Source organism: Delphinus delphis, chromosome X (assembly GCF_949987515.2).
Source record: "Delphinus delphis chromosome X, mDelDel1.2, whole genome shotgun sequence".
Taxonomy (NCBI): domain Eukaryota; kingdom Metazoa; phylum Chordata; class Mammalia; order Artiodactyla; family Delphinidae; genus Delphinus; species Delphinus delphis.
The window spans coordinates 109,864,099-109,892,038 of record NC_082704.1 but is presented as its reverse complement, the minus strand read 5'-3'; the positions used below and the strand labels follow the sequence as shown (position 1 = coordinate 109,892,038).

At 44.5% G+C, this 27,940-nt stretch overlaps 1 protein-coding gene and 1 pseudogene across 10 annotated transcripts in view; both read right to left on the bottom strand.

Annotated features, from left to right (window-relative positions):
• Positions 1-27,940, bottom strand: part of SH3KBP1 (SH3 domain containing kinase binding protein 1) — a 344,807-nt gene that overhangs the window by 53,098 nt on the left and 263,769 nt on the right. For all 10 annotated transcript variants that reach the window (XM_060002844.1, XM_060002847.1, XM_060002846.1 and 7 more), the window contains 3 exons: positions 17,914-18,021; positions 3,953-4,004; positions 1,136-1,216 (listed from right to left, as the gene is read on the bottom strand). In XM_060002844.1, the coding sequence (XP_059858827.1) occupies positions 1,136-1,216; positions 3,953-4,004; positions 17,914-18,021 (241 nt within the window). The remainder of the gene's footprint in view (positions 1-1,135; positions 1,217-3,952; positions 4,005-17,913; positions 18,022-27,940) is intronic.
• On the bottom strand, positions 23,094-24,485 carry LOC132419032 (broad substrate specificity ATP-binding cassette transporter ABCG2 pseudogene; annotated as a pseudogene).

Genomic DNA, 27,940 nt, shown 5'->3' with positions numbered 1-27,940 from the left:
GTGTCTTCCGTGAGGACAGAGGCGGTGTTTGGTTATGTCACAACACGCTCACTTTTGTCAAAGAACTATTTGTATGGTACACACTCAATAGCTATTTTTTCATTGATCTGTGACGCAGACCTGGCCTTCACAATGAGCTTCCACAACTCAAGTTTTAACTGTTCACTGTGAAGGAAAGAGGTGTAACTTCCTAAGAACTCGCAATGTTGGCAAAACTTCTGGCAGGCTGATATAAAATATTAAATTTCACAATAAAATTTCATGAGGCCACCCAGGAGCATCTCCAAATAATTACATTCATTAATTCAGCATTTCTCTTGTGACTTACAAATAACTGCTTTTTAAAATGGAATTTGCTCTGCCTCCTGTTCATAATAATAACGTAACGCTTTCCCCGTAAAAATGTGTGATCAATCAAATCTTAGACACCTAATAAAATGAGTCCTTCCACAGCATGCAGATTTCTTTGGGAGGGACACGCAGACCATAGGAGTCAAACACATTCATAAAACTGTGTGATACAGGTTACGGTACTTCCCTGAAAATGACATTTTTGACCCCGTTAAGGGGACTGTGGGCACTGGGCTGCTTCTCCCAGTTTTGCCATGCCACCCCCTCCCTCAACATTCCCGACCGAGGACATGTGTCTGCAATATAGTAGCCAGCGTCAAAGGCCCAGCAGTGACTGACAGCTTTCATTGGTCTGGATGGGAATTTCTCTAAGCCACACCCACCCATCGGCAGTTAATGAGCACCTGGGGCACTAGGCTGGCTGGGAACCGTGGCCGGTACAGCGGGGCCCTCTAGGAACTTACAGTCGGCATGCGGGCTTCAGGATGCCGCTGGTGTGGGGAGGGCGGTGATGGCAGGAAGACTGGGATGGAAGAGCCCCAATGTGTTAAGTGACTAGGCTGGTTGTTTTTCATTTGATGAGAAATGCCAGCCCAAAGAAGCACCATATAACCCTCTCTCCTATTTCTTTAGAAACAGGAAATTTAAAAGCAATCAAAACAAAACCATAATCACCATATTCCCAAGAAAAAGCACATTCTGTGGGGAATAGGGACCTAGCCCTGTGACAGACAGCTCTGTCTCTTGCCGTTCTAGAAGTGCCAACGAAGACCTGATCTCATACCTTTTTCTTCTGTTCTATTTGGAAGCGTTTCTGGCCTTTCAGGAGGTATCTTTTTAATTTCATGTTTTCTTTCAGTGGTACCTGGCGGGGAAAGGATGGCAACGATTAGGAAATGTTTCCCCCATCCATTTATTAGATGCACTAGCGTTTTAAATATTTATCAGGTACAGCAGAGTCAATAGGTTTTTTTCTTTCCTAAGCTGAGTGCTGGTGTTATCTGGCAAACACAAGCTGCTTAGAAACGGAGCAGAAGCCATTTCTGGCATATGTCATTAAGTTTGCCTGCCTATGCATCCTTCATTTACAAGAACACCACTAATATTTATTGATATTTAAATCTGACTTCCTTATGCATCAAAGTAGTCACAGGAGACCACTTGGTGTAGGTGGGGAATGTATATAAATAAATAAGCAAATCCACGGGCATAAGAAGATTGCTGTTTTATGCCACCAAATTTGGAGTGGTTTGTTATGCAGCAATAGTAACTAGAACGTGTATTTTTCTTAAATTGAAGTTTAGTTGACTTACAATATTATATTAGTTTCAGGTGTACAACACAGTGGTTCAATATTTTTATACATTACACACCATACAAAGTTATTAAAATATTATTGACTATGGGCTTCCCTGGTGGCTCAGTGGTTGAGAGTCTGCCTGCCGATGCAGGGGACATGGGTTCGTGCCCCGGTCCGCGAAGATCCCACATGCCGTGGAGTGGCTGGGCCCGTGAGCCATGGCCGCTGAGCCTGCGCATCCGGAGCCTGTGCTCCGCAACGGGAGAGGCCACAACAGTGAGAGGCCCGTGTACCGCAAAAAAACAAACAAAAAATTTATATATATATATATATATATATATAATATATATATATATATATATATATAATTGACTATATTCCCCATGCTGTACATTACATCCCTGTGACTTATTTATTTTATAACTGGTAGTTTGTTACCTCTTAAACACATTTTTAAGTGGAGGGATGTACAGAGAAGATACGGTGGTTCTCCCTAGGTCCTTTGCATCTGAATCCCTCAGGTATTACATTTTCCCAAATGTGCCAATTCACCCTTCCTCTTTACACGCCTGGACCACAGCTGCTTCCCGCACCAGGGAACTTCATCAGTGTCAGCGGCCTCAGGTCCGTAAGAGTACTTGGAAAATAGCTAAAGCATGAAACACATCACAAGTACTCCTCTGATTTATGGACTTGGTTGAGTGCTTGACAAACTCCTTATATGACCAACCCTATGGATGTGTGCTTGGTACTAAAATCTCAATTACACAGCATCAGAAGCCAAAAGAACTGAAAATAAAACCCACTGAACACACACTTTACCTTAACTCTTTAATGACTCACTACAAGTTAAACACTGTATCTGATTTCTATCAATTCTGTATCTGATTTTTTTCGTCAAATAACCAAACACAAGGAAAATAGGAATATCTACCTCCCCATTACAAAGCAGTTCCCAAGATTATACAGCAGGATAAACGAGCAGTAGTAGTAATCTAGCAAGATTAAATGCCATCATGCTTTGCCCCTAGAGATCCAGCACAACCTATTCAAATTGTCTTAAAAGGATAAGAATTTGCCTACCATGCTACACTCTGGTCTCCTAACGCTAAAGAAGAATTTCAGTACCATTCCTAGAGACACAGGAGGAACTGACGGTCCTACTACCATGAAGAATCCAACCCTAGTCACATTCTAGGCCACCTGAGCCTGGGACCACTCAACTCACCTCCTTGGTCTCTAACCTGTCACCAAGGCTTCTATGGAAAAGGATCTTCAGAAAAAAAGCAAATCAATAGTCTGTTTTAATTTCAGCAAAATAAAATATTTATCCAGCCAGAACCACTAGGTGGCAAAATTAAACTACTCAACACAAACAAGGATGGGGGCTGAGCAGGAGATGTAATCAACATCCCATTTGAGGGCTTAATCTCTGTAATTCTCAACTATGCTGAAGGGAATGGGAAAGGAATGTGAGGTCAAGCTGATTTTTTCCCCCCAACTTGGTGGGCCAAAAGAACGGGAAAAAATCACTCCTAATAAATCTGTTGAATAAACCAATCTGGAAATGTATTCATACTTTAAATGCTACAGAAATATCATAACTATGCATGTGTAGAATTAAAAATACCCCTACTCTTCTTCAGTTTTAGTTGTTAATTTTTTAAAATGCCACTTAACTAGTTATTCACGGAGGAGTTTCTCCCTAAAATTTGTTTTAACAATGATAAAGAGGAGTTCTATTGGGAACTAGGAATGCTCATCTTTATGTATGAGACGCCAGTGTACAATGAGTTACCAAGTGTCCAACGACATCAAGTCTTCCTATAGTATTCAACCTTAACATCTGAGCCACACAGAAAAAGTGAATTAATTGGATTCTTTTCTAGAATAGAAAAGCATCATGAGGGAGGGAAAGTATTGCTAGAAAAACATTTTTTGTTGCTTGGGGCAAGTGAAGTAAGTACAAATTTTGGTTAACCACCCGGGACAGAAATTGAAAATTCAGCACTGCTATACATGCCCAGTGAAGCTGTGACCCACGGGAAGCAGCTCTCCCGGGGCTGACCCTCGATGGGCAGGCACAGGCAAAGCAACCAGTTCCTCTCTCCACAAAAGGGGTTTATTAAAGAAATAAAAATAAAAACAAAGCAAACAAAACTGGTTTATTCCGAAACAAAGTCTTTCTGGTCATTCTCTTTGGGAGGCCGTATCAGGGATACATTTTAATGATATGTTTCTTTGTTAGGGAAAACAGTAAGAGAAAGACAGTGTGTTGACGGGAAGTGAAAGGTATATTACCTGCCCCTTGCTTGATGACGGGAGCCGATGGAGGAGGTGGCTTCTTGGGTCTCTGAAAAATTAATCAAAATGATACCACATGAGATTGTTGGCAGGCCTGGCCTCTCACATAAGGACCACAGACAGTGTTTTCTAGATGTAGTTTGGACAGTCCAGAGAAGCTCTCCAAAAAAATTGAGTAATTCTCTCTCCAGGGATGTCAGGTTTTGGCACCTTTAAACAGGCACTAAAATAAATTCAGTCTGCAAAACAAAGCTCTGATGGACAAATGAAATACCATTTCCCCCTTTCTAAATTTGTAACAGCCTTCTGGAAAAGCGCGGCTCAGCAAAAATGGCCTGAAACCAGCAAGCACAATGGTACTCCTACGCTGAAACCGCATTTGCAATTAAGATTTAATCTGCTGAATAACCAAGCGATTCAGAAAGAGTCACTGGGATGGCTCTAAATTAGATCCGCTCTGGATGTGGGACCTGCAACGAAATGCAGGCTGAGGGGCCCCTGTGGCTGGGTAGGGTTCTAAGCTTTCTTCCCCTTTTCACCCCAAGGCTGGTAGGCCATTTGTGAGGTTCCCCCACAGACCAGTCATACCCTGGAAACTGGAATGGAGTTTCTTTGCATATCAGCCACTATTTGTTTTTCTCTCACACCCTATCATTCTGGAGGGAATGAGGCAGCAATGCAATCAATGGCATCTCCTTGCTCACCCAGGATTCGCTGTAGGTGGGAGACAGGCTGGACTTGGCAAATGTCCTAGGGCCGAGAGTCCAGCCAGGGCACAGTTCTTGGGCACCATTCTTGCACAGGGGAAAAGGGGACCGGAGGCAAGGAGAGAAACATCTCATCATCAACATCATTAAGGAAAGTTGGAAATGGGGAGGGTTTGAGCATATGATCCATGTTGCTGCTGACACCTGTCCTGACCCTCTCTGGGTATCGTATACTTGTGACTTTAAAAAAGCTCCATGGACTCTCTTCTGCATGCTGAAAAAGTACTGATGTGACCAGCAAAACACCCGACCATCCTCAGCCCAGCCCACCAGTGCCTCCCGGTGCCTGATGCAGCACCAGGACACAGGAAGAAATGGTTTTAAGTAAAACCCACAGAATACGAGACCCACAGAGAACTGTCTCAGGGAGCATCACAGCACGTAGGCTCTGGACTTGACATTTCGACTCTGCTCTTTACTAGTTGGGTGATTTGGCCAAGTGACCCCAAGTAAGAGTATAATATGGTGGGCAAGAGGCGGGGCTGCAGAATGCGGCTGCCATCACACATCCTGGCTCAGTTTTTAGCCGTGGACCCTGGGCAAGTGACCTCACCTAGATGAAATTTCTCATCTGTAAAACAATAATATTACTTCCCTCTTAGGAGGAGGCGGTTTCACAGAGGGAGTCAGTAAGCACTGCCTTGCCCAATCCTCGTGACAACTCTATAAGGAGTGATATTATTATGCCCATTTTGCAGATGAAATAATTGAGGCTTCAAGAGATGAAGTCATTTCCCCAAGTCACCAGGCTAGTAAACGGGGCAGGGGGCCAAGAGTCCAGTCCAGGGCTATCTGCCCCACAGGAATGCTCTTAACCACTGTGAAGGGGCCATCCTGCCAGAGGGCATCCACAAGACAAACCATCTCACGGCCATAAACCACACAGAGTTTACAAAAGCACAAGAAACTGTAGTATGTCAACATTAAGGGGAAAAAAAAAGGGTATTGAATTGCAGCTACAGTATGAGCTCAACCATGTTACAGTATATTCAGAAAGGGAAAAAGACTGGAAAGAAAGAAATTTATAGGGCTGATCTCTTGTAGAATTATGAGTGCATATGTGTTTCCTTCTTAATATTTTTCTGTACTGTCTCTATGCATCCAAACTTCATTAAAAAAAAAAGAAAGAAGGACGCTCCAAGGGCCACCTCCGCATGGGTACAGGCCCTCCACCCAGAGCTTACGACTCTTCCCCTGTTGCCAGCCCCTTCCAGCTGTCTACCCTGACTCCTTTTTCCTTCCTCTCTTCTCTGTCTTTGTAGAAATTAGACTGGGGGCAGATCTGTGTTTACCTAATGAAGTTGAAACTCTGCCAATTAACCTTCCTTTACCTCTGGATCAGAGTAATTTCTTATGCAGGAAACTGCCAACACCCCGTGGCCTAATTCTTCCCAGCTCAGCCCCAGCAATGCCCACCCCCTGGACGGCTTCCTCACTCTCAGTTGTTGGAACATTTTTCTAACCAATTTCACATGAGCCTCCTCTTACTGAGGCCGTTCCCCCAGCGACCTTGCCTCAAACCACAGGGCCTCAAATAAAAAAAGACAACTACAAGTCATCATATTTTCCAAGATTACTGTGCAAAGAAAAAAAAACCCTTAGTGTTGTGTCAGATTTGGCATGTAATACACGAAATGCAACAGGGCAGGGCGGAGGGGCACCGAGAGAGGGGACGGGAAGTATTGTGCTCCCCAACAGCGTGTGGAGAGCGTGGTCATGCCAAGTGCCTGCCCGGAGGGCGGAGGAAGCAGGCAGGGGTGTGAGGCTGTGTCGGGAGCCCTAGCAGCTGCGGAGGCAGGTGGGGCAGTTTGGAAAGGAAGCAGCAGTTTGTGAGCTGCCTGGCTAGCATTCACCAGGCCTGATCAACGCTGGCCAGGTGCCTGCTTTGCTTAGTAGCAGAGGAGGTTTACAAGTTGTCCTGCTTGTTTTTTTTTTTTTTCCTTGACTGACTTTGGCCCTGATTCCATCAAACTTAGCCTTCCTGCCTCCTTAGATGAGAAATGATGCCACATTTTTCAAAGCAGTGTCTTTTAAGGTAATTTGGAACAAAAACCAGGGTCAGGGTTCCCTGTAGCTCTAGACCACTCCACAAACGATTAATAAAGTATTCACATGAGCTGACAATGATCTTTTTTCTTTTCTTTTTCTTTTTCATTTTTTTGGTCGTGCCTCGCAGCTCACGGGATCTTACTTCCCCAACCAGGAATCGAACCTGGGCCCCGGCAGTGAGAGCACCGAGTTCTAACCATTGCACCACCAGGGAATTCCCCTGATTTTTTTTTTCTTTTAATGCCACAGGAAGACAGAGCAGTGAGAACTGAGAAGGCAGAGTGGGTAAATCGGTAGCAAAAATGTGGCAGTAGAAAATTCATTACGGGAGTTCATGATTCTCAAACAAAAAGACATGAGCACATCACGCGATTGATTTTCCAGGTTAAGCAGTAGGTCAAGGCTTTCTCTGTTGAATTTACCAGCATTAACTCGCTCCTGCAGGTGCGCAGACAGAAACATCCTTTCAACTCAGTCAAGTATTTTAAGTCATGAATCTGTTTTAACATCTTTATTGGACTATAATTGCTTTACAATGGTGTGTTAGTTTCTGCTTTGTAACAAAGTGAATCAGCTATACGTATATATACGTATATCCCCATATCTCTTCCCTCTTGCGTCTCCCTCCCACCCTCCCTATCCCACCCCTCTAGGTGGTCACAAAGCACCGAGCTGATCTCCCTGTGCTATGCGGCTGCTTCCCACTAGCTATCTACCTTACGTTTGGTAGTGTATATATGTCCACGCCGCTCTCTCACTTCGTCACAGCTCACCCTTCCCCCTCCCCGTGTCCTCAAGTCCATTCTCTAGTAGGTCTGTGTCTTTATTCCCGTCTTACCCCTAGGTTCTTCATGACCTTTTTTTCTCTCTTTAGATTCCATATATATGTGTTAGCATACGGTATTTGTGTTTCTCTTTCTGACTCACTTCGCTCTGTGTGACAGACTCTAGGTCCATGCACCTCATTACAAATAACTCAATTTCGTTTCTTTTTATAAGTCATGAATTTTTTAGAGGCACTTGTTCTATTTATTCTCCTCCCTCCACAGTGAAAATAAAACACTCCAGCTCCAGGCCCAGGTGGCGTCATCCTGCTCAACTGGCAGGTCGGTGCTAAGAACAGAGGACGTCAGAGCTCTGAGTGATCAGAGGGTCCCCTTTAGCTGAGAAAACTGAGGCCTAGAGGGGCCATGTTAACAGCTAGGTGGGAGCTAAAATGGCCCCAGAAGTCACATCGCTCAGTGTTCAGACTGGCAAAACATGAAAATGTTCTTAAGAAAGTCAATGGGCGAACGTTTTCTGATTTCTGGGAGAGCAGAATGCCTTCCATGGTCTTCACACGTGCAGGGCACACAGGCCTGGGTGCACGTGCGTGTGCATTTCCCTGCGTGTAGATCTGTTGGCTTGGATACAGAAGCAAACACCATCCTTCAAAGGATATAAGGACTAGATTTCCTTTCTTACCGTTATTACCGGGAAGGAAATAGATCTGAATGTTCTGGAGTGAAGACAGCAGGAAGGCAAGTTTTGCTTCCTGCTAAAGGATTTCATAACTGATTCTGCCCTTTGTTTGGCAACTCTGGCCAGCCCCAAGCGAAGGAGCACGTCAGCTGGCTCAACTGTCCTCCCTGGCAGGAATTAGGATTTGCCACTTGGCCTCTCAAGCCAGTTTGCCTTCAGAGCTCTGGGCCCAGACATGTGACTTGTTGAAAATAACCAGAGGAGCAGACTCCTCATGGCTGGGTACCGTTCAGGGGGCTTTGTGAGAGGAACATGGTAAGGTTCTGGAAGCAATTTTCAGCTTGATTTTGAGTCTTGGGAAGCCCTCCTCCAGGCATCTAGCTAAGTTCTCTGGAGGTGTCTCTGTGTGAGGCCGGACGGGGGACACAAACGGACAGTTCCTGACCAGGGTACCCCTCATGGCTCTAGAAACACATAGGGGCCTCCACTCTGCCCTTTTCTCTCCTGTCCCTGGTGGATTGGCAGCACGTTTGAAGAGTGCGTCTGGGGCTATGCCCCTCTGCACCCTAGAGTCCCCAGCACAGGAGATCACCAGGGGCTACCACAAAACCTGCTCTTGGCAGGGTCTCTCTCTCTTCCTCTCCTTGGCCTCCGGGCTGGTGGCCTACATGCATGGTCTCCCTCTTGGCTGGACCCATCTAGACTGCCGGCCTGTCGGGCGGTCACCCAGGCTTTGGTGTTCGGTTTCTCTCTAAGATGCTCTCTCAGTTCACTCCCTTGGCTTACCTCTTCATGCCATCTACCCCACCCTGAAAGTGGTGCCTCGACTCCATGCCCAGACCTCACACGCGGATGGATGGATCTGGGCCCCCCTTTGTCTGGGAAGACAAATCTGACAAGGGACCTGGCTTCTTTCTGCCCCTCCCTCTACTCTTGCTCCTCTTTCATACTATCACAGGAGCGAGCAGCTAGTAAGAGGGGAGGGACAGAGGGAGAGGAAGGTACACCTTGTCACCAAACGACCAAAGGACAAGGGATTCCTGAGTGCCAACCATATACCAAGCATGCTGCTAAGGACTGAATATTTGTCCACTGAATGGACACAAAATTCTTATGTTGAAACCTAACCCCCAATGTGGTGGTGTTTGGAGATGGGGCCTTTGGGAAGAGATTAGGTCATGAGGGTGGAGCTCTCATGAATGAGATTACTGCCCTTATAAAGTAGACCCCAGAGAGTTCCCTCACCATGAGGACACAGCAAGAAGACAGCTATCGATGAACCAGGAAGTGAGCCCTCACTAGACGCCAAATCTTGGACTTCCTAGCCTCCAAAAGTGTGAGAAATTTCTGTGGTTTATAAGGCATCTGGTCTATGGTATTCTGTTACACCAGCCTGAACGAAGACACACACTGTTAGACCCTATGAAGGAGAAGCTTGGGACGCAGGTCTGCCTTCAAAGAGATTACGGTTCAGATGGCATGATGAGAGAGAATCACTTCAGGCAAGAGTATATTGAATGAGGTGCTCAGTTGGGAGAGTAAAGGCTATAAGTACCAACAGAGAAGGGAGAAGGAGTGCCATCCAGGCCCTGTCAGGGAAACTCAGCTGGGGCTCTGTCATTAGGCCATACTTGGGCAATATCAACACCTTGACAATCCCCATCTCTGCAGGTGAAATTACCCAGAAAATTAAATGTACAGACAAATAATGTCAAAGGTGAGTTTTATTCATAATGTTGCTTATTATAAGCACAAATTTGTTCCTTTTTAGAACACTAAAAACAGGAAAATAATTCATTGGGCATCTTCAAAAATGAGAAGAAGAGTGGTTCTCAAAAGGCTGAAGGACGTGACTAGGAATAAAGAAAATTTTGGCCGAGGACAGTGCTATAACTGGGTTGTCAGATGACGGAGACTAAGGTAAGGGGCCTCCTTAGAACTTAGTAAAGAGAATGTGGTCTGAGTTAAACCAGCAAAATTCACCTACAGTGGATTAGCCATTACGGGAATCAAGCAAGCGACATCCTTTCCTAGGCAAAGAGGTAACTTACCTCAACGTAATAAAGGCCATATATGACAAACCCACAGCCAACATCATTCTCAATGGTGAAAAACTGAAACCATTTCCACTGAGATCAGGAACAAGACCAGGTTGCCCACTCTCACCCCTATTATTCAACATAGTTTTGGATGTCTTCGCCACAGCAATCAGAGAAGAAAAAGAAATGAAAGGAATCCAAATCGGAAAACAGGTAAAACTGTCACTGTTTGCAGATGACATGATACTATACATAGAGAATCCTAAAGATGCTACCAGAAAACTACTAGAGCTAATCAAGGAATTTGGTAATGTAGCAAGATACAAAATTAATGCACAGCAATCTCTTGCATTCCTATACATTAATGATGAAAAATCTGAAAGAGAAATTAAGGAAATACTCCCATTTACCACTGCAACAAAAAGAATAAAATACCTAGGAGTACCTACCTAAGGAGACAAAAGACCTGTATGCAGAAAACTATAAGACACTGATGAAAGAAATTAAAGATGATACAAACAGATGGAGAGATATACCATGTTCTTGGATTGGAAGAATCAACATTGTGAAAATGACTTTACTACCCAAAGCAATCTACAGATTCAGTGCAATCCCTATCAAACTACCAGTAACATTTTCCACAGAACTAGAACAAAAAATATCACAATTTGTATGGAAACACAAAAGACCCCGAATAGCCAAAGCAATCTTGAGAAAGAAAAAAGGAGCTGGAGGAATCAGGCCCCCAGACTTCAGACTATACTGCAAAGCTTCAGTAATCAAGACAGTATGGTACTGGCACAAAAACAGAAATATAGATCAGTGGAATAGGCTAGAAAGCCAGGAGATAAACCCACACACATATGGTCACCGTATCTTTGATAAAGGAGGCAAGAATATACAATGGAGAAAAGACAGCCTCTTCAATAAGTGGTACTTGGAAAACTGGACAGCTACATGTAAAAGAATGAAATTAGAACACTCCCTAACACCATACACAAAAACAAACTCAAAGTGGATTAAAGACCTAAATGTAAGGCCAGACACTGTAAAACTCTTAGAGGAAAACGTGGGCAGAACACTCTATGACAAATGTCACAGCAAGATCCTTTTTGACCCACCTCCTAGAGAAAGGGAAATAAAAATAAACAAATGGGACCTAATGAAACTTAAAAGCTTTTGCATAGCAAAGGAAACCATAAATAAGACGAAAAGACAACCCTCAGAATGGGAGAAAATATTTGCAAACGAAGCAAATGACAAAGGATTAATCTCCAAAATTTACAAGCAGCTCATGCAGCTCAATATCAAAAAAACAAACAACCCAATCCAAAAATGGGCAGAATACCTAAACAGACATTTCTCCAAAGAAGATATACAGATTGCCAACAAACACATGAACGGATGCTCAACATCACTAATCATTAGAGAAATGCAAATCAAAACTACAATGAGGTATCACCTCACACTGGTCAGAATGGCCATCATCAACAAATCTACAAACAATAAATGCTGGAGAGGGTGTGGAGAAAAGGGAGCCCTCTTGCACTGTTGGTGGGAATGTAAATTGATACAGCCACTATGGAGAAAAGTATGGAGGTTCCTTAAAAAACTAAAAATAGAGCTACCATACAACGCAGCAATCCCACTACTGGGCATATACCCTGAGAAAACCATAATTCAAAAAGAGTCATGTACCACAATGCAGCTCTATTTACAATAGCCAGGACGTGGAAGCAACCTAAGTGTCCATCGACAGATGAATGGATAAAGAAGATGTGGCACATATATACAATGGAATATTACTCAGCCATAAAAAGAGACAGAATTGAGTTATTTGTAGTGAGGTGGATGGACCTAGAGTCTGTCATACAGAGTGAAGTAAGTCAGAAAGAGAAAAACAAATACAGTATTCTAACACATATATATGTAATGTAAAAAAAAAAAAAAAGGTTCTGAAGAACCTAGGGGCAGGACAGGAATAAAGACTCACATGTAGAGAATGGACTTGAGGACATGGGGAGGGGGAAGGGTAAGCTGGGACGAAGTGAGAGAGTGGCATGGACGTATATACACTACCAAATGTAAAACAGAGAGCTAGTGGGAAGCAGCCGCATAGCACAGGGAGATCAGCTCGGTGCTTTGTGACCACCTAGAGGGGTGGGATAGGGAGGGAGGGAGGGAGACGCAAGAGGGAGGAGATATGGGGATATATGTATAATATAGCTGATTCACTTTGTGATACAGCAGAAACTAACATACCATTGTAAAGCAATTACACTCCAATAAAGATGTTAAAAAAAGCAAACATATTAAAAAATAAAATAAATCATGATAAATGTCAAAAAAAAAAAAGATACATCCTTTCCTATAAAAGTTTGGAACGTACAAAACTCCCGCCGAACGATCTTAAGGTTGGCACTCAACTGTAATGGAGAATGTGGGAAATCTATTTGATTGAACCGTGATATGTCTGGAGATGGACAATGGATGGCAAGGGGCTGATCAGCCATGAAAAGAGAGAAAAATGGAGAGTTGCCGAGGTCACAGGTGCGGGGCTCTTGCCAGCATCCTCGGCGCTTAGTGAACTCAAGATACAGTTCCCTTGGCTCACTCTTCCCCCTGGTGCCTGACGGGGCCTCAAGTTGGACATGCAAGACCCTTCGTGAAAATAACTAGCTCCTCTTCTTTTCATTCCTTGCTCTCCCGGAAATCACCAAGTAAATGTGGTTTCCTATAGAATCTGGCTTTTAAGGAATCAGGCTGAGAGGGAGCAAATGCCCAGGGCAGGCAGACCTATGTGCTTCCGATGGGCTGACATTTCAGTTCCTGTTGCGATTAGTAAGCTGCCAGTCTGCTCCCCGGGTAAGTCTCTGTGAGTTTGCAAATGTGAGCCTGCATCACAGTTACAGGCATCCTTAGAAGTCTTTGAGGGCAGGGTTCTGTATCCCTGAGGCCGAGAGGCAGACCCTCCACTGTAGAGCATTCACTGGGGAAACGCCTCTGGGAATCTCAGCAATGCCCTGGTTTTCAACATGGCACAAGCTCACAAGAGCCCCTCAAATCAGTGCATGCAAGAACAGTACCATTTTCTGGTGATTTGAACACTTTCTTTTAAAAGAAGTGGATCCTGAGACTTTCTTAAAACACTATCTTTCAGAAACATCATCTTTCAGGATACCTGTTCTATTTTTTTTTTTTTAATGACAGGAAGATGTTGTTTCAGCAGTTCAGAGAGTCCAAGTTCCCTGCTTTCCTTCAGTCCTGACAACAGAGCATGCAGGTCACTTCATCAGAGCTCTCAGAATATTTAATCTTTCCATTCTAATATTCAATTTTACTGTCGAGGCTCAAAATAAACAGGCAGCCACTGAATCTAGGTTCTCACATAAATAGCTTATATAATTGCTCTAAAATCTGCACCAAGAGATCGACTGGTGCTCTCTGGGAATATCTTGGGGAAAAGCCCCAAAGTCCTTACTACCCCGGTGAGAGAGAATGTGCTGAGCACCCTCTGAAAGAAAGACCTCGAGGAGTTCCAAAAGGCCCCGTAGTAACCACCTGAATCTGCACCGGAGCAGAGAATACACCTGCTTCGTCAGAATGCTTCGGTGATGCCTACTGATTCAAGAGGTCTGCCGTTGAATAATGCTGTTTGCTCCAGTCTACCCTAATCATCACACATCGTCCTCTTTTCTGGATGAATGACTGCAACCCCAGCTACTGGCAAGATAAGATGACATCTGCTGACACTGATGGCAGAATAATGTTTCAGACTCTGTCATTCACATAGTGCATTTGTGTTAATGATGCTAATCATCTTTACACAGTCAACTCAGCACACAACAGCCCTGTCTCCAGTCATGGTGTCACGAACTCACCAACACTCCAGGTGCAGTTCTAAAGGCTGGTGTAACAACCAATGCAAAGCTGGTTGGCGGGTTTTATAGGCCAGAGGGGACGAAAAGGATATAATACTTTGAATCTGCTAAAAGCTAAACGTCACATTATACAATTGCTTCTCAGCTCTAGGTATTACTTTGTCTGACAGGTATAACTACTGTTTCCCTAAAACTGAGTTTTCTGCTTCTTAGGAACAAGGTTAAAAGACCTATCAAAGAGATGGTGGTTGCTTGTCTGGGGTGGGAAAGATGCCCACGGGCCCCAAAGAGCATGCATGCCTCTGAGCAAACCAAGACGAGTCCGCTCATCACTGACAACGTCACTCTCTTAGCAGGAGTCCTCCTGTAATACCTTATGTAACAGAGCAGAGCTTCTAGAAAAGTATGCCATGGAGTCTCTCTCACTTGAGTGAATTTATTGCCCCCTGAAATATGGCTGGGGACTAGAAGGCAGGGCGCTACAACGTAGGCAACCACAGGCTTTGCCCATTTGCGGAAAGAATTATCCAGATTTACCTCAGCCTTCAAAATCATACTACTTCCATCAGGACCAAGGAGGCGGCAAATGTCTGGCAGGAGGGCGAGCTTCTTAAGATGCCTTGGCTGAAGGGAGAGGCATCACCATGAAGGTCTTGGTATCCAAATGCTTTGGATGTGAACACCTTTTCCCAGGCTCGCAAAGATGAGGGAGAAGGGTGAAGCGGGTAGTCTGGGTGGCCCCCTGCTGCCCAACACTAAGCCCACAAGGACAGCGACCATGTGTGTCCTCTTCACTTCCCATCAACCAGCACAGCAGCCAGCCCAAAGAAGGGACCCAACAGATACAAAGTGAATGAATGAATAAACATAAAACATCACTGTCAGGCAGCAGATCTTCCCCCTCCCAAATATGCAAAATGACGTGAAGGTTATGCTATCCTGGACTTGCTTGTCTCTGCAAATATATATTATAAGGCACTAGATTTCTTTTTAAAGGCTATTCATCAAAGTTCTTAGATGCATCTGGATCCCCAGGGAAGCTCACCAAGGTAACTCCGTGCTGATCTGATGAACTACAGTCAGATTTCTATCATTACTGAATGTTTTAGCTGGAGCCTTCCAGCTAAAACTTGTGCTAATAGTCATTATTACAAAGACCAGAATAGTTAACACGTATGGGGCGTTTGCAAAGGACCAGGCGCTGTGCTAAGGAATTCATATGCATCATCTCAGTCAATCTTCTCAACAGTTTAACAAGGTAGGTATGATTATTCTTGCAATTTTACAGATGAGGACACAGTCGTTACTCAGTATTTGTGGGAGATTGCTTCCAGTACCCCCCCGCAGACAGCAAATTCCACAGAAGTTCAAGTCCCTCATATAAAATGGGCAAGTATTTGCATATAACCTATGCACATCCTCCCCTATACTTTAAGTCATCTCTAGATTACTTATAATATCTAATACAAAGTCAATGCTATATAAATGGTTGCAAATACAATGTAAATGCTATGTTAATAGTTGTCATTGCACAGCAAATTCAAGAAATTCAAGTTTTACTTTCACGAACTTCCTGAAATATATTTTTTAGTATTTTTGACTCAAGGTTGACTGAATCCACAGATGCAGAACCCGCAGATACCGAGGGCTGAGTGTACTGAGGAAACATTCAATGAGTTGACCTTGAACAGAACAGCTAAGTGACAGGGCCAGGATTCAAGTCCAAGTCTATTCAATGCCGCGGCCTAGAGTCACAACCACCGCACTCCATAAATGTTTGCCAAACCTCATTCCTGTGTCTTACTGTTTTAAACATTTACTATATAGTCATTACTAAGTGCTAGCGTCTGTTTTTCTCGAGGATGAATTCTGTCAGCTGATAACCCACCACGGCAATCATTATCAACAAAAATGGGTCAAATGATTTTGCTTGGTGGAACATGTCTTTACTGAATGGTGAGCCCTTCTCTGTTCTGTGGATTTATTCTCCTCCGAAAATATGGCTGGAAACTAGAAGGTGGGGTTGTCATCACTTAGACAGATACCTGTATCTACACTAGAGCTTCCCAAACTGTAATGTGTAAACAGATCACCTGAGGATCTTGATAAAATGCAGGTTCTGAGGCACCAGGTCTAGGGTGGGGTCAGAGCATTTCTAACAAGCTTCAGGTGATGCTGATAAAGTGTGGCCCACGGACCAGCAGTAAGTCTCAATGGTCTAGAAAACACTGGGAAGCAGAATATAGATTCTCTGAACCTCAAACTTAATTCCTAGAGAGAATAACAGATGTGGAACAGAGCATCCTTCAGCTAAACAATACAAGAAAGAAAGCTATCAAAAAGCCTAAAAGGTGTGGCCCTTGGCTTCAAACCAACCTACAGGCCATAATCTTGGTGGGAACCTACACCATCTGGCTCCTTGAACAATCATATGCATTCATCTAAGCAGTGCATACACCATCAATGCTGTTTAGTATCCTTGGCAACCAATCCACCAGTACTGTAGTTACCTTTCCCGAACCTCAGCTCCATGGGAATGGTGATGGGTCAAGGTTCATGGTCCAGTAATAGAGCCCCCATGGGCAGGAACAGAATGCAGGCTGGGAAAGGTGGGCAGAAGTCACATGAAAGCCTGACCAAAGAGCCCTGAGGTGTAGAACTGGCTGGAAAAGACCAAACTGCTGCCCCCTTAGAATGTAAAGTGCTTCTAACTTTTCAACATTTTTTGTTACATTGTCATCAGAGAAACAACACGCCTGGAGTGAGGCGAACAAAGATGGACTGGCTCATTTAAACCACAGCGTTGTAAAATGGGTTCCCACAAAGAAAGAAAGCACAGATCAGAGGTGTGTATACACACACACACACACACACACACACACACGGGCATGCATGTGTATTCATGTCCACATACACACACACCACACACACACACACCACACAGAGTTAGGAAGCTTAGTAGGCCTCACCCTGTATCCTCAGCTTAACAACGTGCTTTTCAGCCACTTCCACAATATTGGCCACTTTACCCCCAAGGACATGCTATGCAGGATGCAGGCCATCCACTTACTAATGGAGCACCTAATGGTTCTTGCTGTCTATTTGGGTGCTTAGACGTTCCAGGTACTGCACCAAGTGCTTTACCCACATTACCTTGTTTAGTCACACGACAACCCTTAGAATAAGGCGCACTGATGAGGAAACTGGGGCTTGTGGAAGTTAACGGACTTGTTCACACATATCAGGTATGGAGCAGCCGAGGGCTCAGAACCCGGGTCCATCAAACTAAAATGCTGGGGTTTCCCTGGGGGCGCAGTGGTTAAGAATCCACCTGCCACTGCAGGGGACACAGGTTCGAGCCCTGGTCCGGGAAGATCCCACATGCTGTGGAGCAACTAAGCCCGTGCGCCACAACTACTGAGCCTGCGCTCTAGAGCCCACGAGCCACAACTACTGAGCCCACATGCCTAGAGCCTGAGCTCCGCAACAAGAGAAGCCACCTCAGGGAGAAGCCCGCGCACCGCAATGAAGAGTAGCCCCCGCTCACCGCAACTAGAGAAAGCCCGCGTGCAGCAACGAAGACCCAACGCAGCCAAAAATAAATAAAATAAAATAAATTGATTAAGAAAAAAAAAACAAAGAAACTAAAATGCCAGGGCTCTTCAACAATAAACTTCCCCACCCCACATCCCCAGCCCCGTCATGGAAGCCACAATTCTGACAGCAGGCAGAGCACTGAGATCCAAGCCACAGAGACTTACATTCCCCTCCTTTTCAAAGTCCGGAGGAAGTAACTTCACGAAGTTGTCGGGGAACACTCCGCGTCTGCCATTGAGCTCTCCTTCCCACCAGCCTACGTCGATGCAGTCCTAGGAAACAGGAGAGCAGAGTGAGAAATGGGGTAAGCACCCTACAGGGAGCTCTGACACCCTTTCTAGAGAGATCGAGGAGCTTTCCTTGAGGCTGCTATCAACGGTTTCTAAGACTAAATCAGCACAAACCCCAAAGTCGGATGGGAGAACAAAAGCTTAAGTGCGCTAGAGCTGTCCGCTGGGATTCAAAACCCAGTGTTGCCTGTAGATGCCTTAAGATCAATAAGATCTTCTGTTTTTCCCTTAAGGATAGGAGGATATGTATTTTCTTCATTTTAATTTTCCTGAAATAAAATTATTTCATTAACTGAAAACGTGGGTTAGAAAACATCACACGCACAAATGTTCTCTCTGATTAGCCTGTCACAAAGCTTGTCGAAATTAAGGAGGGCTTTGCGACAGGCAGGCAAGGGCAAGAAAACTCACAGTGTATGCAAGCTCATTAATGTACCCTCTCCTTTCCGTGCTGATGGGGCACAGCTGTCATCATGAAGAGCCCTTCCCCCCCACCTTACAGAACTTAATGTTTGCTCACTAAATGAATGAATAAATCTCTTCATTCTTCCAGATCAAAACTGCTTCCCTTTGAATAATCCCTATTCTGTTCACTCACTTGTCAAACGTTTATTGAGCACCTACTCTGTGCCAAGTGCTAGGGAGAGAGTGAGAGCTCAGCCTTTGCAAGCTTCTATGCTGAGCCTAATGGCCTCGTGGCTCTCCCAGGCATTCACCCTCACGCCACAGAACCACCTCTATTTTTCCCCATCCCCAACTGCTTGGAAGTTTGATTTGCTCTAGTCTGATAATATATCTCGCATTTGTCCTCTGGGTCCAACTCCACTTCTCCCACCCCAATCCAAGACCCATCTGTCCTGCTGTAAACCTCCTCACTTGGGCATTTCTTCCTTCCCAGTGTATGTACAGCACACACACCACTGTCAAGTACAGGTCCTTGAGTAAAAACCCAATTCTCAGACTGCGGTCAACAATTTCCAGCTAAAGCCTGAAATGAGCGAAGGCTTTCCAAAAAATGCTAGTAACACAGAGGACTTTGAAAATAAATGCTCAGGAAAGTGAGGAATTCCTGCTCAGGGCCCACGGAGACGCACTCATGGCCCTCCACAATACCGGTGGGGCTGGGGAAGGGGTGACGAGGCCTCAAGCGGCAGATGTGCAGCTGGCCTAGGCCCTGGGGATAAGCCTCTGGAGGCCCTGGCTTACGTGACTCACTATGTGCCCTGCTAGAGCATCCATTCCAGCAAAAAGAGAAACGCACCTGGATTGTTCACCATTACACCCCCAGCCCAATGCACAATATAATAAATATTTCTGGAATCAAAGAAGACTCTTTCTAACCCTGAGCTCTGTGATCTCCCACAGCCCAAGACTAGGATTACTGCAGGACAAGATAGCCTCCATCTACCCCAGCCTGTGAGGATTCTATGGAAGTTAACACAGGGCCACCTCAGGTGAGAAGTAAATGCTCAGCATCATCTTCTACCCCAGTGGTATCTGTTATAAGGATAGACTGACCTGAGTCCTTAATCACACTATAAATTCTAGTCGCAACCAACACCAAGAGACAAAGACACCTGAAGCATCAAGTTCAGATGCACTCAGGACAAATCAAGGTTCAGGAGACTTACAATATGAAAGAATGCTTATCTTTCCTGGAAAGTGCCAATGAGGAGCCCAGGCACGTATCTGTTCCTGCCCACGTCACGTCACGCCCTAAACAATCTAGCGGTAGTCCCTAAGAAGGGACTCATGAACATGGGTGGTGGTGGCAGAATCTGATGACTTCTGACGTTCTTCCATCCCTGAGAAACTGTTATGGCATCAACGATATCAGAAAAACTTATGAAGGAGGAGGGGGTGGAATTTCTTTACTCCTAATCCTTGGAAATTAAGTCTTTCAATCCAGAGCCTCTGTTTCTGAGGAAATTCCTGGCATAATTTTTTTTCCTCTTCTTTTTCTGGACAAGTCCCTCTCATCTTCAAAGCCCAACTTGAAACTCATCTTTAGGAAAGTGACTATAATGGAAGCTTTACCTTTTCTCTGACACTCAGAACTGTGTTAATTTGCATTTCACGATGTCCCATTCAACAAACAACTATTATATGTAAAGTATATTTAAATTCATTCTGTAGGCACCAAACATTAAACATGCAAAAGAACATGATCCCTAATTCCAGGGAGCTTAGAGATTTGTGTGAAACACACACACGCACACATGCACACACATAACATACAAGGTCCTTTTTTTATAACAGGTATCAACCATGAGATCTAGTACCAAAGAGGAGAGAATCATTAACAGCTTTTCAAATAATCTTAAATCTTTTCATGTGTGAAGGGTTTGCTTATGTGAGGAGTGGACTTTTCTCCACATTCATTTCAGATCATCTGATACAGAATTATGTCCATAAAAGGCACTCAAATATTGTTTAGTGCTATATTTCTTTTGAAGGCTTTCTTTCAAACTTTCTAAATGGTTCAAGGCTATGCTTCCCATTAGCCTTAAGCAATCAGCAACCCAAGAACCACTGTAATGAAGCCTCCTGCTTCATATGTGAGAAAAACAGCAAAGAAAATTTTAATAAACAAAACAAAACAAAAAAAGCATATGCAGAATAACTTCAGAACTTACGCACGCCTACAGGGGAAAACAGTGCGTGTGACATTACCTTTATTATACCTCCCATCAGTGGTGAGTAGCTCGAATGGCTCATCTATGTTCTGCTTTTTAAGGAAAACATGAACAGTGCTAATCATTGTGTGATTCAAGGTAAGAGAGGGAAAGCATGAAGATAGAACACAGTATGTCTAATTGTTCTGACTGGTATAAGAACAAATACAAAGCTCACGGATGAGATAAGTATGTTGAAGAAAGAAAACTGACAGCGTGACAGAATACTAAGAAAAGTGAAAGGGAGTCTGCTGCAGGACAGAAAATGGCCACAGGGTCAAGATGCCTGGAGTGGGACAGAGATTTAGAGAACTGAGACTTCTTTTCCCCTAGCAATAGAAGCTAATTTAAGGGAAGCAGGAAGAATTCTGACAGCAAAATGAGAAATGAAAATAAGTCATCTTCAACAAACCAGACAAAAGAACTAGGCTTTTGGCGGCAGAGATGAAGAGAGAATTATTTGTATGAGGGCTCTGCTTCGAGAAGTGTGAAAGAACAGCAAATGCAATTTATTTAATGAGGACCTAAAACATGCAGGATAGGAGAGGAATTCAGCAGGAAAAAGAAAATCATCATGTCCTTATGGGGCTCCCAAGCTCAGAGCCTAATGGGAGAGGCAGACACAATGAATCAACATGGCACCGAAACACCGGCAGGAGTCCTAGGCTGGATCAACAGCAAGTGGGACCAAGAGAAACCAGGCAGCCTGAAAGGAGACAACGAGGCCAAGAATCAAGGTAATGAGAAAGGTCAAGGGTGGGATCACCAAGTGTGAAGGAAGGGAAGAGGGAGAGTGGGAAGCTGGGGTCATAGAAGAGAACATTCAAGAACTGGCACTTAGAGTGAAGGCAATGTTTGGCTCCCAGGAGATTCCAACCAACCTCTACTGAAGAGTGATGTGAGGGGTGAGGCAAGATGGCAACCATGAGTGACGGTGGCGGGGGGGAGAATGGACAGTCAATGATTTGTGAGGCCAGAACATCATCAGGATGGAGTTAATGTCCCCAAGGAGGATGGCAGGAGGTGGGTGAAGGCAGGAGAATGAGGCAGTAGGTGACCACTAAGGAGAGACGCAGTGTTGGCAAAACACTGGAAGATTTTAGGGTGACCATATAATTTATTTCCAAACCTGGGACACTACTAATAATTATACCACAGGCACAACCCACGATGGTTATGCCAAGATCTACCCTAGTGGATTTTGAGATTCCAATAAGGATGAGGAAAGGGCAGCGTTTGCAGGTGAGGGGATGGCCTTTAAATGAGGCAGGAGTTTGCAGTGGGAAAGAGTTAAAGATCAGCATGTAGATGGAAGTTTCCAGAACAATGATGATTAGAAATAAGATCTATTCACATGTAAGCAGAGGAAAGTAGACCTCGGCCCTTATCAAGAGTCAAAGAGTATGGAAAGAATTATACTTCTGACATAGAATGCTCACTCTTCTATGATTAAGTCCTCAAAATGGTTTCTCTATGCCTCATCGCCAGGCAGATATTAGCGTAAAATATATTTTTCCTTGTAAAATACAAATAATGTTTTTCCTTTTAAGGAATGAATAAACAGAGCCTTAGGCGTGCTGTACTCCAGTTCTGCACTATCTTGGGTTAGCCAAGATATCTCAGAGAGAGGAGAAGGAGAGCGAACTTGGGCCATCTGATACTTAAGTGGTCCACTAGTGATAAAAACTCTGGGTCTCAGTTCCTTGATACACAGGAGATGTTTGAGGTGTAAAGAGTAACACAACTGCTGCTGGTTTGTCGTCATTACCGTGATTCTAGGGGCTGGTCCCAGAGACCTTGAGGGATAATGAGGCCAGGAAAGTGTCTTAATTAAGCACACATACATCTGTCATGCGACTCAGCACCATCTTCCGGTGAAACCCCCTGGCAGCAGCTCACACACTTGGAGGGCTCAGGAGAGGGATGTGAAGCCCCCAGGGTGTGTCTGAGGAGGGAAGCCCGGCCCAGACCTCAGTGTCAGGCCTTAGTTTCCTCCATCCTGCCACAGAGGCCCTGGGGAACGTGGCGGAAGCACTCCACCAGTGCACACAGCTCTCGCACTGGGGGTCAGCTGAGAGCCGCTCCCTGTCATCCAACCTGGCGGCAGGGAGTCACCTGTGAGCTCTGCTGTGTCTGCCTCTCGTCTAGGCACTTTAAATCTTTAGAAAAGACAAACTTGCCACTTGCCTTGTAAATTGCAAACCCAGCTGCAACCTCAGTTGGGGCTCCATTTCGTCAAGAGTGCAAAGCAACATCTTAGACCAGTGCTTCTCGAAGCTGGCTGCACAGTTAGAATCACTTCTGGCTTTTTTTTTTTTTACTGAAATCAAGAATGCTCCCTTTTTAAGGTGGGGTAAATCATGTAAATTAAAGAGAAATTTAGGAAAAATGTTTAAGGAATAATAATTTCAGGTAGGCAACTGTAAGGAAGGTAACAATCATGCGTGCCAAGGCTACGTGATTCCTCCACAGGCCCCAAGGTGAGAAAGTGACGCCCTCGTTTTCCAGAAATTCTTTGCCAGTACATATTGCATAGCTATAGGTACTGTTTGTTGTTACACTGAGTCCTGGGCAGAAGTTTTGTCCCAGAAATTCATTATGCTGCAAAGCCGCAAAGCCATATCGAGGAATGCTAAAGTACTGAAGCCACGAGAGCCAAGGCACAACGGTTCTGAGATTTACCAACAGCCCTGAAAATATCATCATAAACACAAAAGAGATGGTCATGAGAAGCGTTGCTATGGATACCACGCTCTGACTTGCTGCTATGGCCAGCGCCATTGAACGGGCTGAATAAGCCACCATCATCACGGTAAACATCATGATGAAGAAGGCCTCCACCTGTGGTTTCAATCCTAACAGGGAGTATGTTATACTAGCAAATATAATACTTGGTAACATCCTCATGGGGAGTAAATCAGATAACACTTTTCCAAAGAAGTAAGATGACACTCTGTAGTATCCACTGATATATTCATGTATGAAGAGCTTCTTCTCGACCACCAGGAGCTCCACGGCCGACACACTGCTGAAACACTGGTTGGTGGTCAGGAAGAAGCGCACCCCGGCTCTGTTCTGCATTCCTGTAGGATCATTTTTTAGACGGTAGAAAATGGCACCTATAACCAGTCCCAGGATGACTGTTACAATTATCTGAACTATAGAAACCTGGAGATCACCCAGTAAGTTTTTGAATGAACGCCTGGAAATCCATCTGAGCTGATGACAGAAGGAGGTGGCATAGGTGATCTCCTTGTAGACTGAAATATTCTTCTTCTGACCCCCTGAGAGTCGATCTAACTCAACTTTTGTCTCCTTGAAGAAGGAGGAGTTGGCATAAAACTCAGTTAATTTTCCTATGAGCGGAGTATCTTTCTTGGAAGGCTCTTCAGTCTCCCTGGCTTCACCATCTGTGTCTTCTCTGTTTAACACCACAGCACAGGAGTCTCCATTAATGACGTCCAGGAAGAAGTCTGCAGGGTTATTATAGAGCTCACAGTGGTAACCAGTGGATGGAAAGTAACCCAAGGCCTCCTGAGCAGGCCCGTGGAACATTAATCTTTCTGAGGCCAACAAGGTAAGGCTATCAAAGAACTTGAAGATGGAATAACGAGGCTGATGAATGGAGAAAATGACTGTCTGTCCTTATTTAGACATTCTCTTCAGAAGCAAAAGGACAGCATTTGCTGTGCTTGAATCTAAGCCAGTTGTGGGCTCATCCAGGAACAAGATGGATGAATCAGTAATAAGCTCCATTGCAATACTAGTCCTGTTTCTTTCTCCTGCAGACACACCACGGGAGATCAGGTGAAAATGACAATTCGGATTCACTAGGTCTGGGGCTGGTCAGAGATTCAGCATTTCTAACAGGTTCCCAGGTGATGTCAATGCTACTGGACCACACTTTGAGTAGAAAGGTTCTCAAAAATGGTAAGCTCCTTGAAAACAAAGGATCTTTTATTTATATCTCTGTATCCACCAAATACCTAGCACAGTGCCTGGAAAATATTGATTATGAATACACGTTGGCTGAATGGATGAATAGATGGATGGCCCAATCTGCCCCCACAATACTAATCTACTTCCCACAATTTCCAAACATCCGAAGTGACGTCAAGTTGAACGAGGAAGAGGCAGGTCTAGATTAGCTATATAAGAAAGCTTCATCTATTCAATCAGGCTTACCGGTTGGTCTGTACTGAATATTTGTTCATATTTGTGGTAACAACTTAAAAAGTACCTTGAAAAGGTAGGTCACATTTTCTAAGACATCATAAGTGCCCTGTTCGAGTTTGGACAGGAACGTATAGCTCAGAAATCGCCACAGCAAACCCCCAAATGATGGGTTCACCACCTGGTCCTCTTGAAAAAGAAAAGCACTCTGCTTGGTCACTTCCCCTGGTGGTCAGCTGTCCCCACACTCCCTAGTACCGATTTCCCAGAAATCATCCAGCATGGTTGTTTTCACGACCTTCTCTGATGACTGAAATATCACTAGAGGAGAAAGTGAGTGTTATTTGACCTCGGTATGGCTGTCAAGTGAGCCTCTGAGTGCCCCGAGGCGGGTCTCACACCCTCAACATCCCACGAACAGTATGAAAAGTGCTGTTTAATATTTACTAATAAACACCTTCTGCATGGAGCTTCAGGGGGACTGTTGAGAGGAAGCTCCATGGAAGCCGAAGCCCATGAGCACTCAGTTCTACCGCTGCTCGTTAACACCTCCCGAAGAGATGCGATCATTCTGCATGGCTGGGATTTCTGCTCAGAACTTCCAGCATCCCATAAGGCAGTTACTCTAGCAGGCTCGTCAACATCACAGTTTATGAGGTAACAGGAGAAAAAGAGAACCACGGGTTCTCTCTCAGGGTAGAAGAAATGCCTGGCAGACCACGGTTAATGGGGGAAGCCGAGGAGACCGTCCCAGGGACAAGCCCACTCAAGAAGATGTCACATTCCAAATATCAACATCTGGGATAGGTGAGGTTTAGGCAGTCATTCACTGTTCTGTGATACTGGGAAGTCATGACCTCAAAGAGATTGTCTACTTGTAAAAAAAATCCTGACTTTTTATTGGGCAACAACTTACAGGCTTTGCTATACTAACTGCTGACTTTTTCATTTTACATATTGTATAACTGGTAACAAAAAAACTGGATGAGTAACACACAAAAAGCCGTAATCAAGCTTCCTTTTAGTTATGTCGATATTGATTAAAGCATGTCGTGATGCCTGAACACTGTATTCAGAAATGACCACATGCCTTTTACAAGCTACCCATACCATACCTCACAGTTTCCTGCTTCTTCGTACATCTGGTAACGTGTGACTGCATGTTCTCAACAGCCATGCACTGCACGCTACGTTGTTGAAGGACTGAATTTTGTTGTTTTCCTTGCAAGAGTGTGGAGTTTCCTTACGGTGGGCATGTTACTTGCAGGTCAGCTTGACCTGTCAAGGCTTGGTTTTGCGCTTCATTTAGGGTGGGTCTAGGGTAGCGCTATTCCTATGGCTAACTTTTCTGAGTTGTCAATTGGATGCCAAGTGTGTTCAACAAAGTTTTTCCATTCTGCTTGGCCAGAACTCCAACATCTCCTATCACTGGTGACCTCTGGGATATCCACTCAGCTCACAGCCCACCCACACACCCTCCTCCCCCAACTTACTTTCGGCCAGGTCTTGTGGAGTCTTGCCTTACTGATGCACAGCCTTGTGCTGTGGCCAAAGACTCAAGGGACCCTTATAGATAGACTTTTGGAGCTCTTTCTTTGCACAGCTCGTGCTCCTCTGCAATTCCCTGCCCTGAAAATTCCATCCACCTCGGCAGCCGTGAGTTATAGTCTCCGTTGATTCAATCCAATGAGTCTTCTGCTCTCTGTTTAGGCTCCAGTGCCCTGTGCTGCAATGTAGAAAGTGCCCCCAGGCAAAAAGCCAGGGTTGACAGGGAACTCACTTTATGCTTCCCTTCTCTCAAGGATCACATCCCTGTGCTGTGCATTGTCCAATGCCTCAAAACAGCTGGTTCATGTATTTTGTCCAATTTTAAAGTTGTCTATGGCAGGAGGTTAAATCTAATGCTCTTTACTCCATCATGGCTGCAACCAGGAGTTATATTCTCACCTTAAAAGACTGTTTCTTTAATTAGACTGAATTTATTTTATTCTATTCTAGATAGAATAGAACTTTAAGCTCTATCTTTAAAAGTCTGAGCTATTTCAAGGTCTAATTCCCAAAAGAGGTCCTAGAGAAAGAATTTCTGAAATGAAGACACATACAAGGGATTTTAATTATCCTGGAGTTTCCTTTGCTAGTCATATACACTCTTCTCTAACAAGGAAGGCGGAATATTCCCTAAGGAAAAGCAGAGTTACCGTTAAACATCTTTATATGGAAAAGTTAAATACAATGCAGTAAGGTAGTGCCACCCAACCTTTTCCAGATAATGGCACCCCTATAAAATGATAATATTTTGATGACATGCTGCTGGAGGCCTGATGTTGTTGGACATCATCAACTGGGAGGGGGTGGGGGTTCTTCCACCCACCTAAGGCCCTTCCCACCCACCCAGGAGAGTTGAGGGGATCACTGTCCTATGCTCCTAGAACCCACTCAGAGCACAGGGGTTAGGAAATGCTACAGAAGTAACGTTTGAGTCCAGATGTCACTAAGAAATGAGAAAAAAGTTGAAACCCAATCTCAGTCCCCCGAAAGAGAACAGAGCTTTCACAGGCATCTTGAGAGGCAGGCAGACAGGAATCAGGGAGGCCTGAGGGGACTTTAATAGGAGACAACCCAGAGCGGAAGCCCCAAAGGCCTCCGGGCTCATAGACTGTTTCCCTCTTAGAAAAAGATGTTTCTATCCGGAGCCTCTTCAGAGAACAGCACCCAACAGATGCTGCCATATTGGCCCAACTCCAGGGTCATCATTCACACTGGGCATGTCCTGGAGTTGTGGGACATGGCCGTACGGTTTGTCACAATGTGTATATAAGAACTGCTTACTGATTTCGTTATTTCATTTGCAGCTTATACAGTCCTAAGTCTTAGGAAATGTTTATGCTTTTAGCCTTTTTTTTTTCCTAATAGTAGAATGAAAGACTTTCTACCCCCTTAAATTCTACTTCAAAAATCAGTAATCATGTGAAAAGGAGATGTTTGCAGGGAGGGCCTTTCCTGGGTACTTATAATCTGGCTTTAAGAATGACCAGAGACATTAGGGCAGGTGG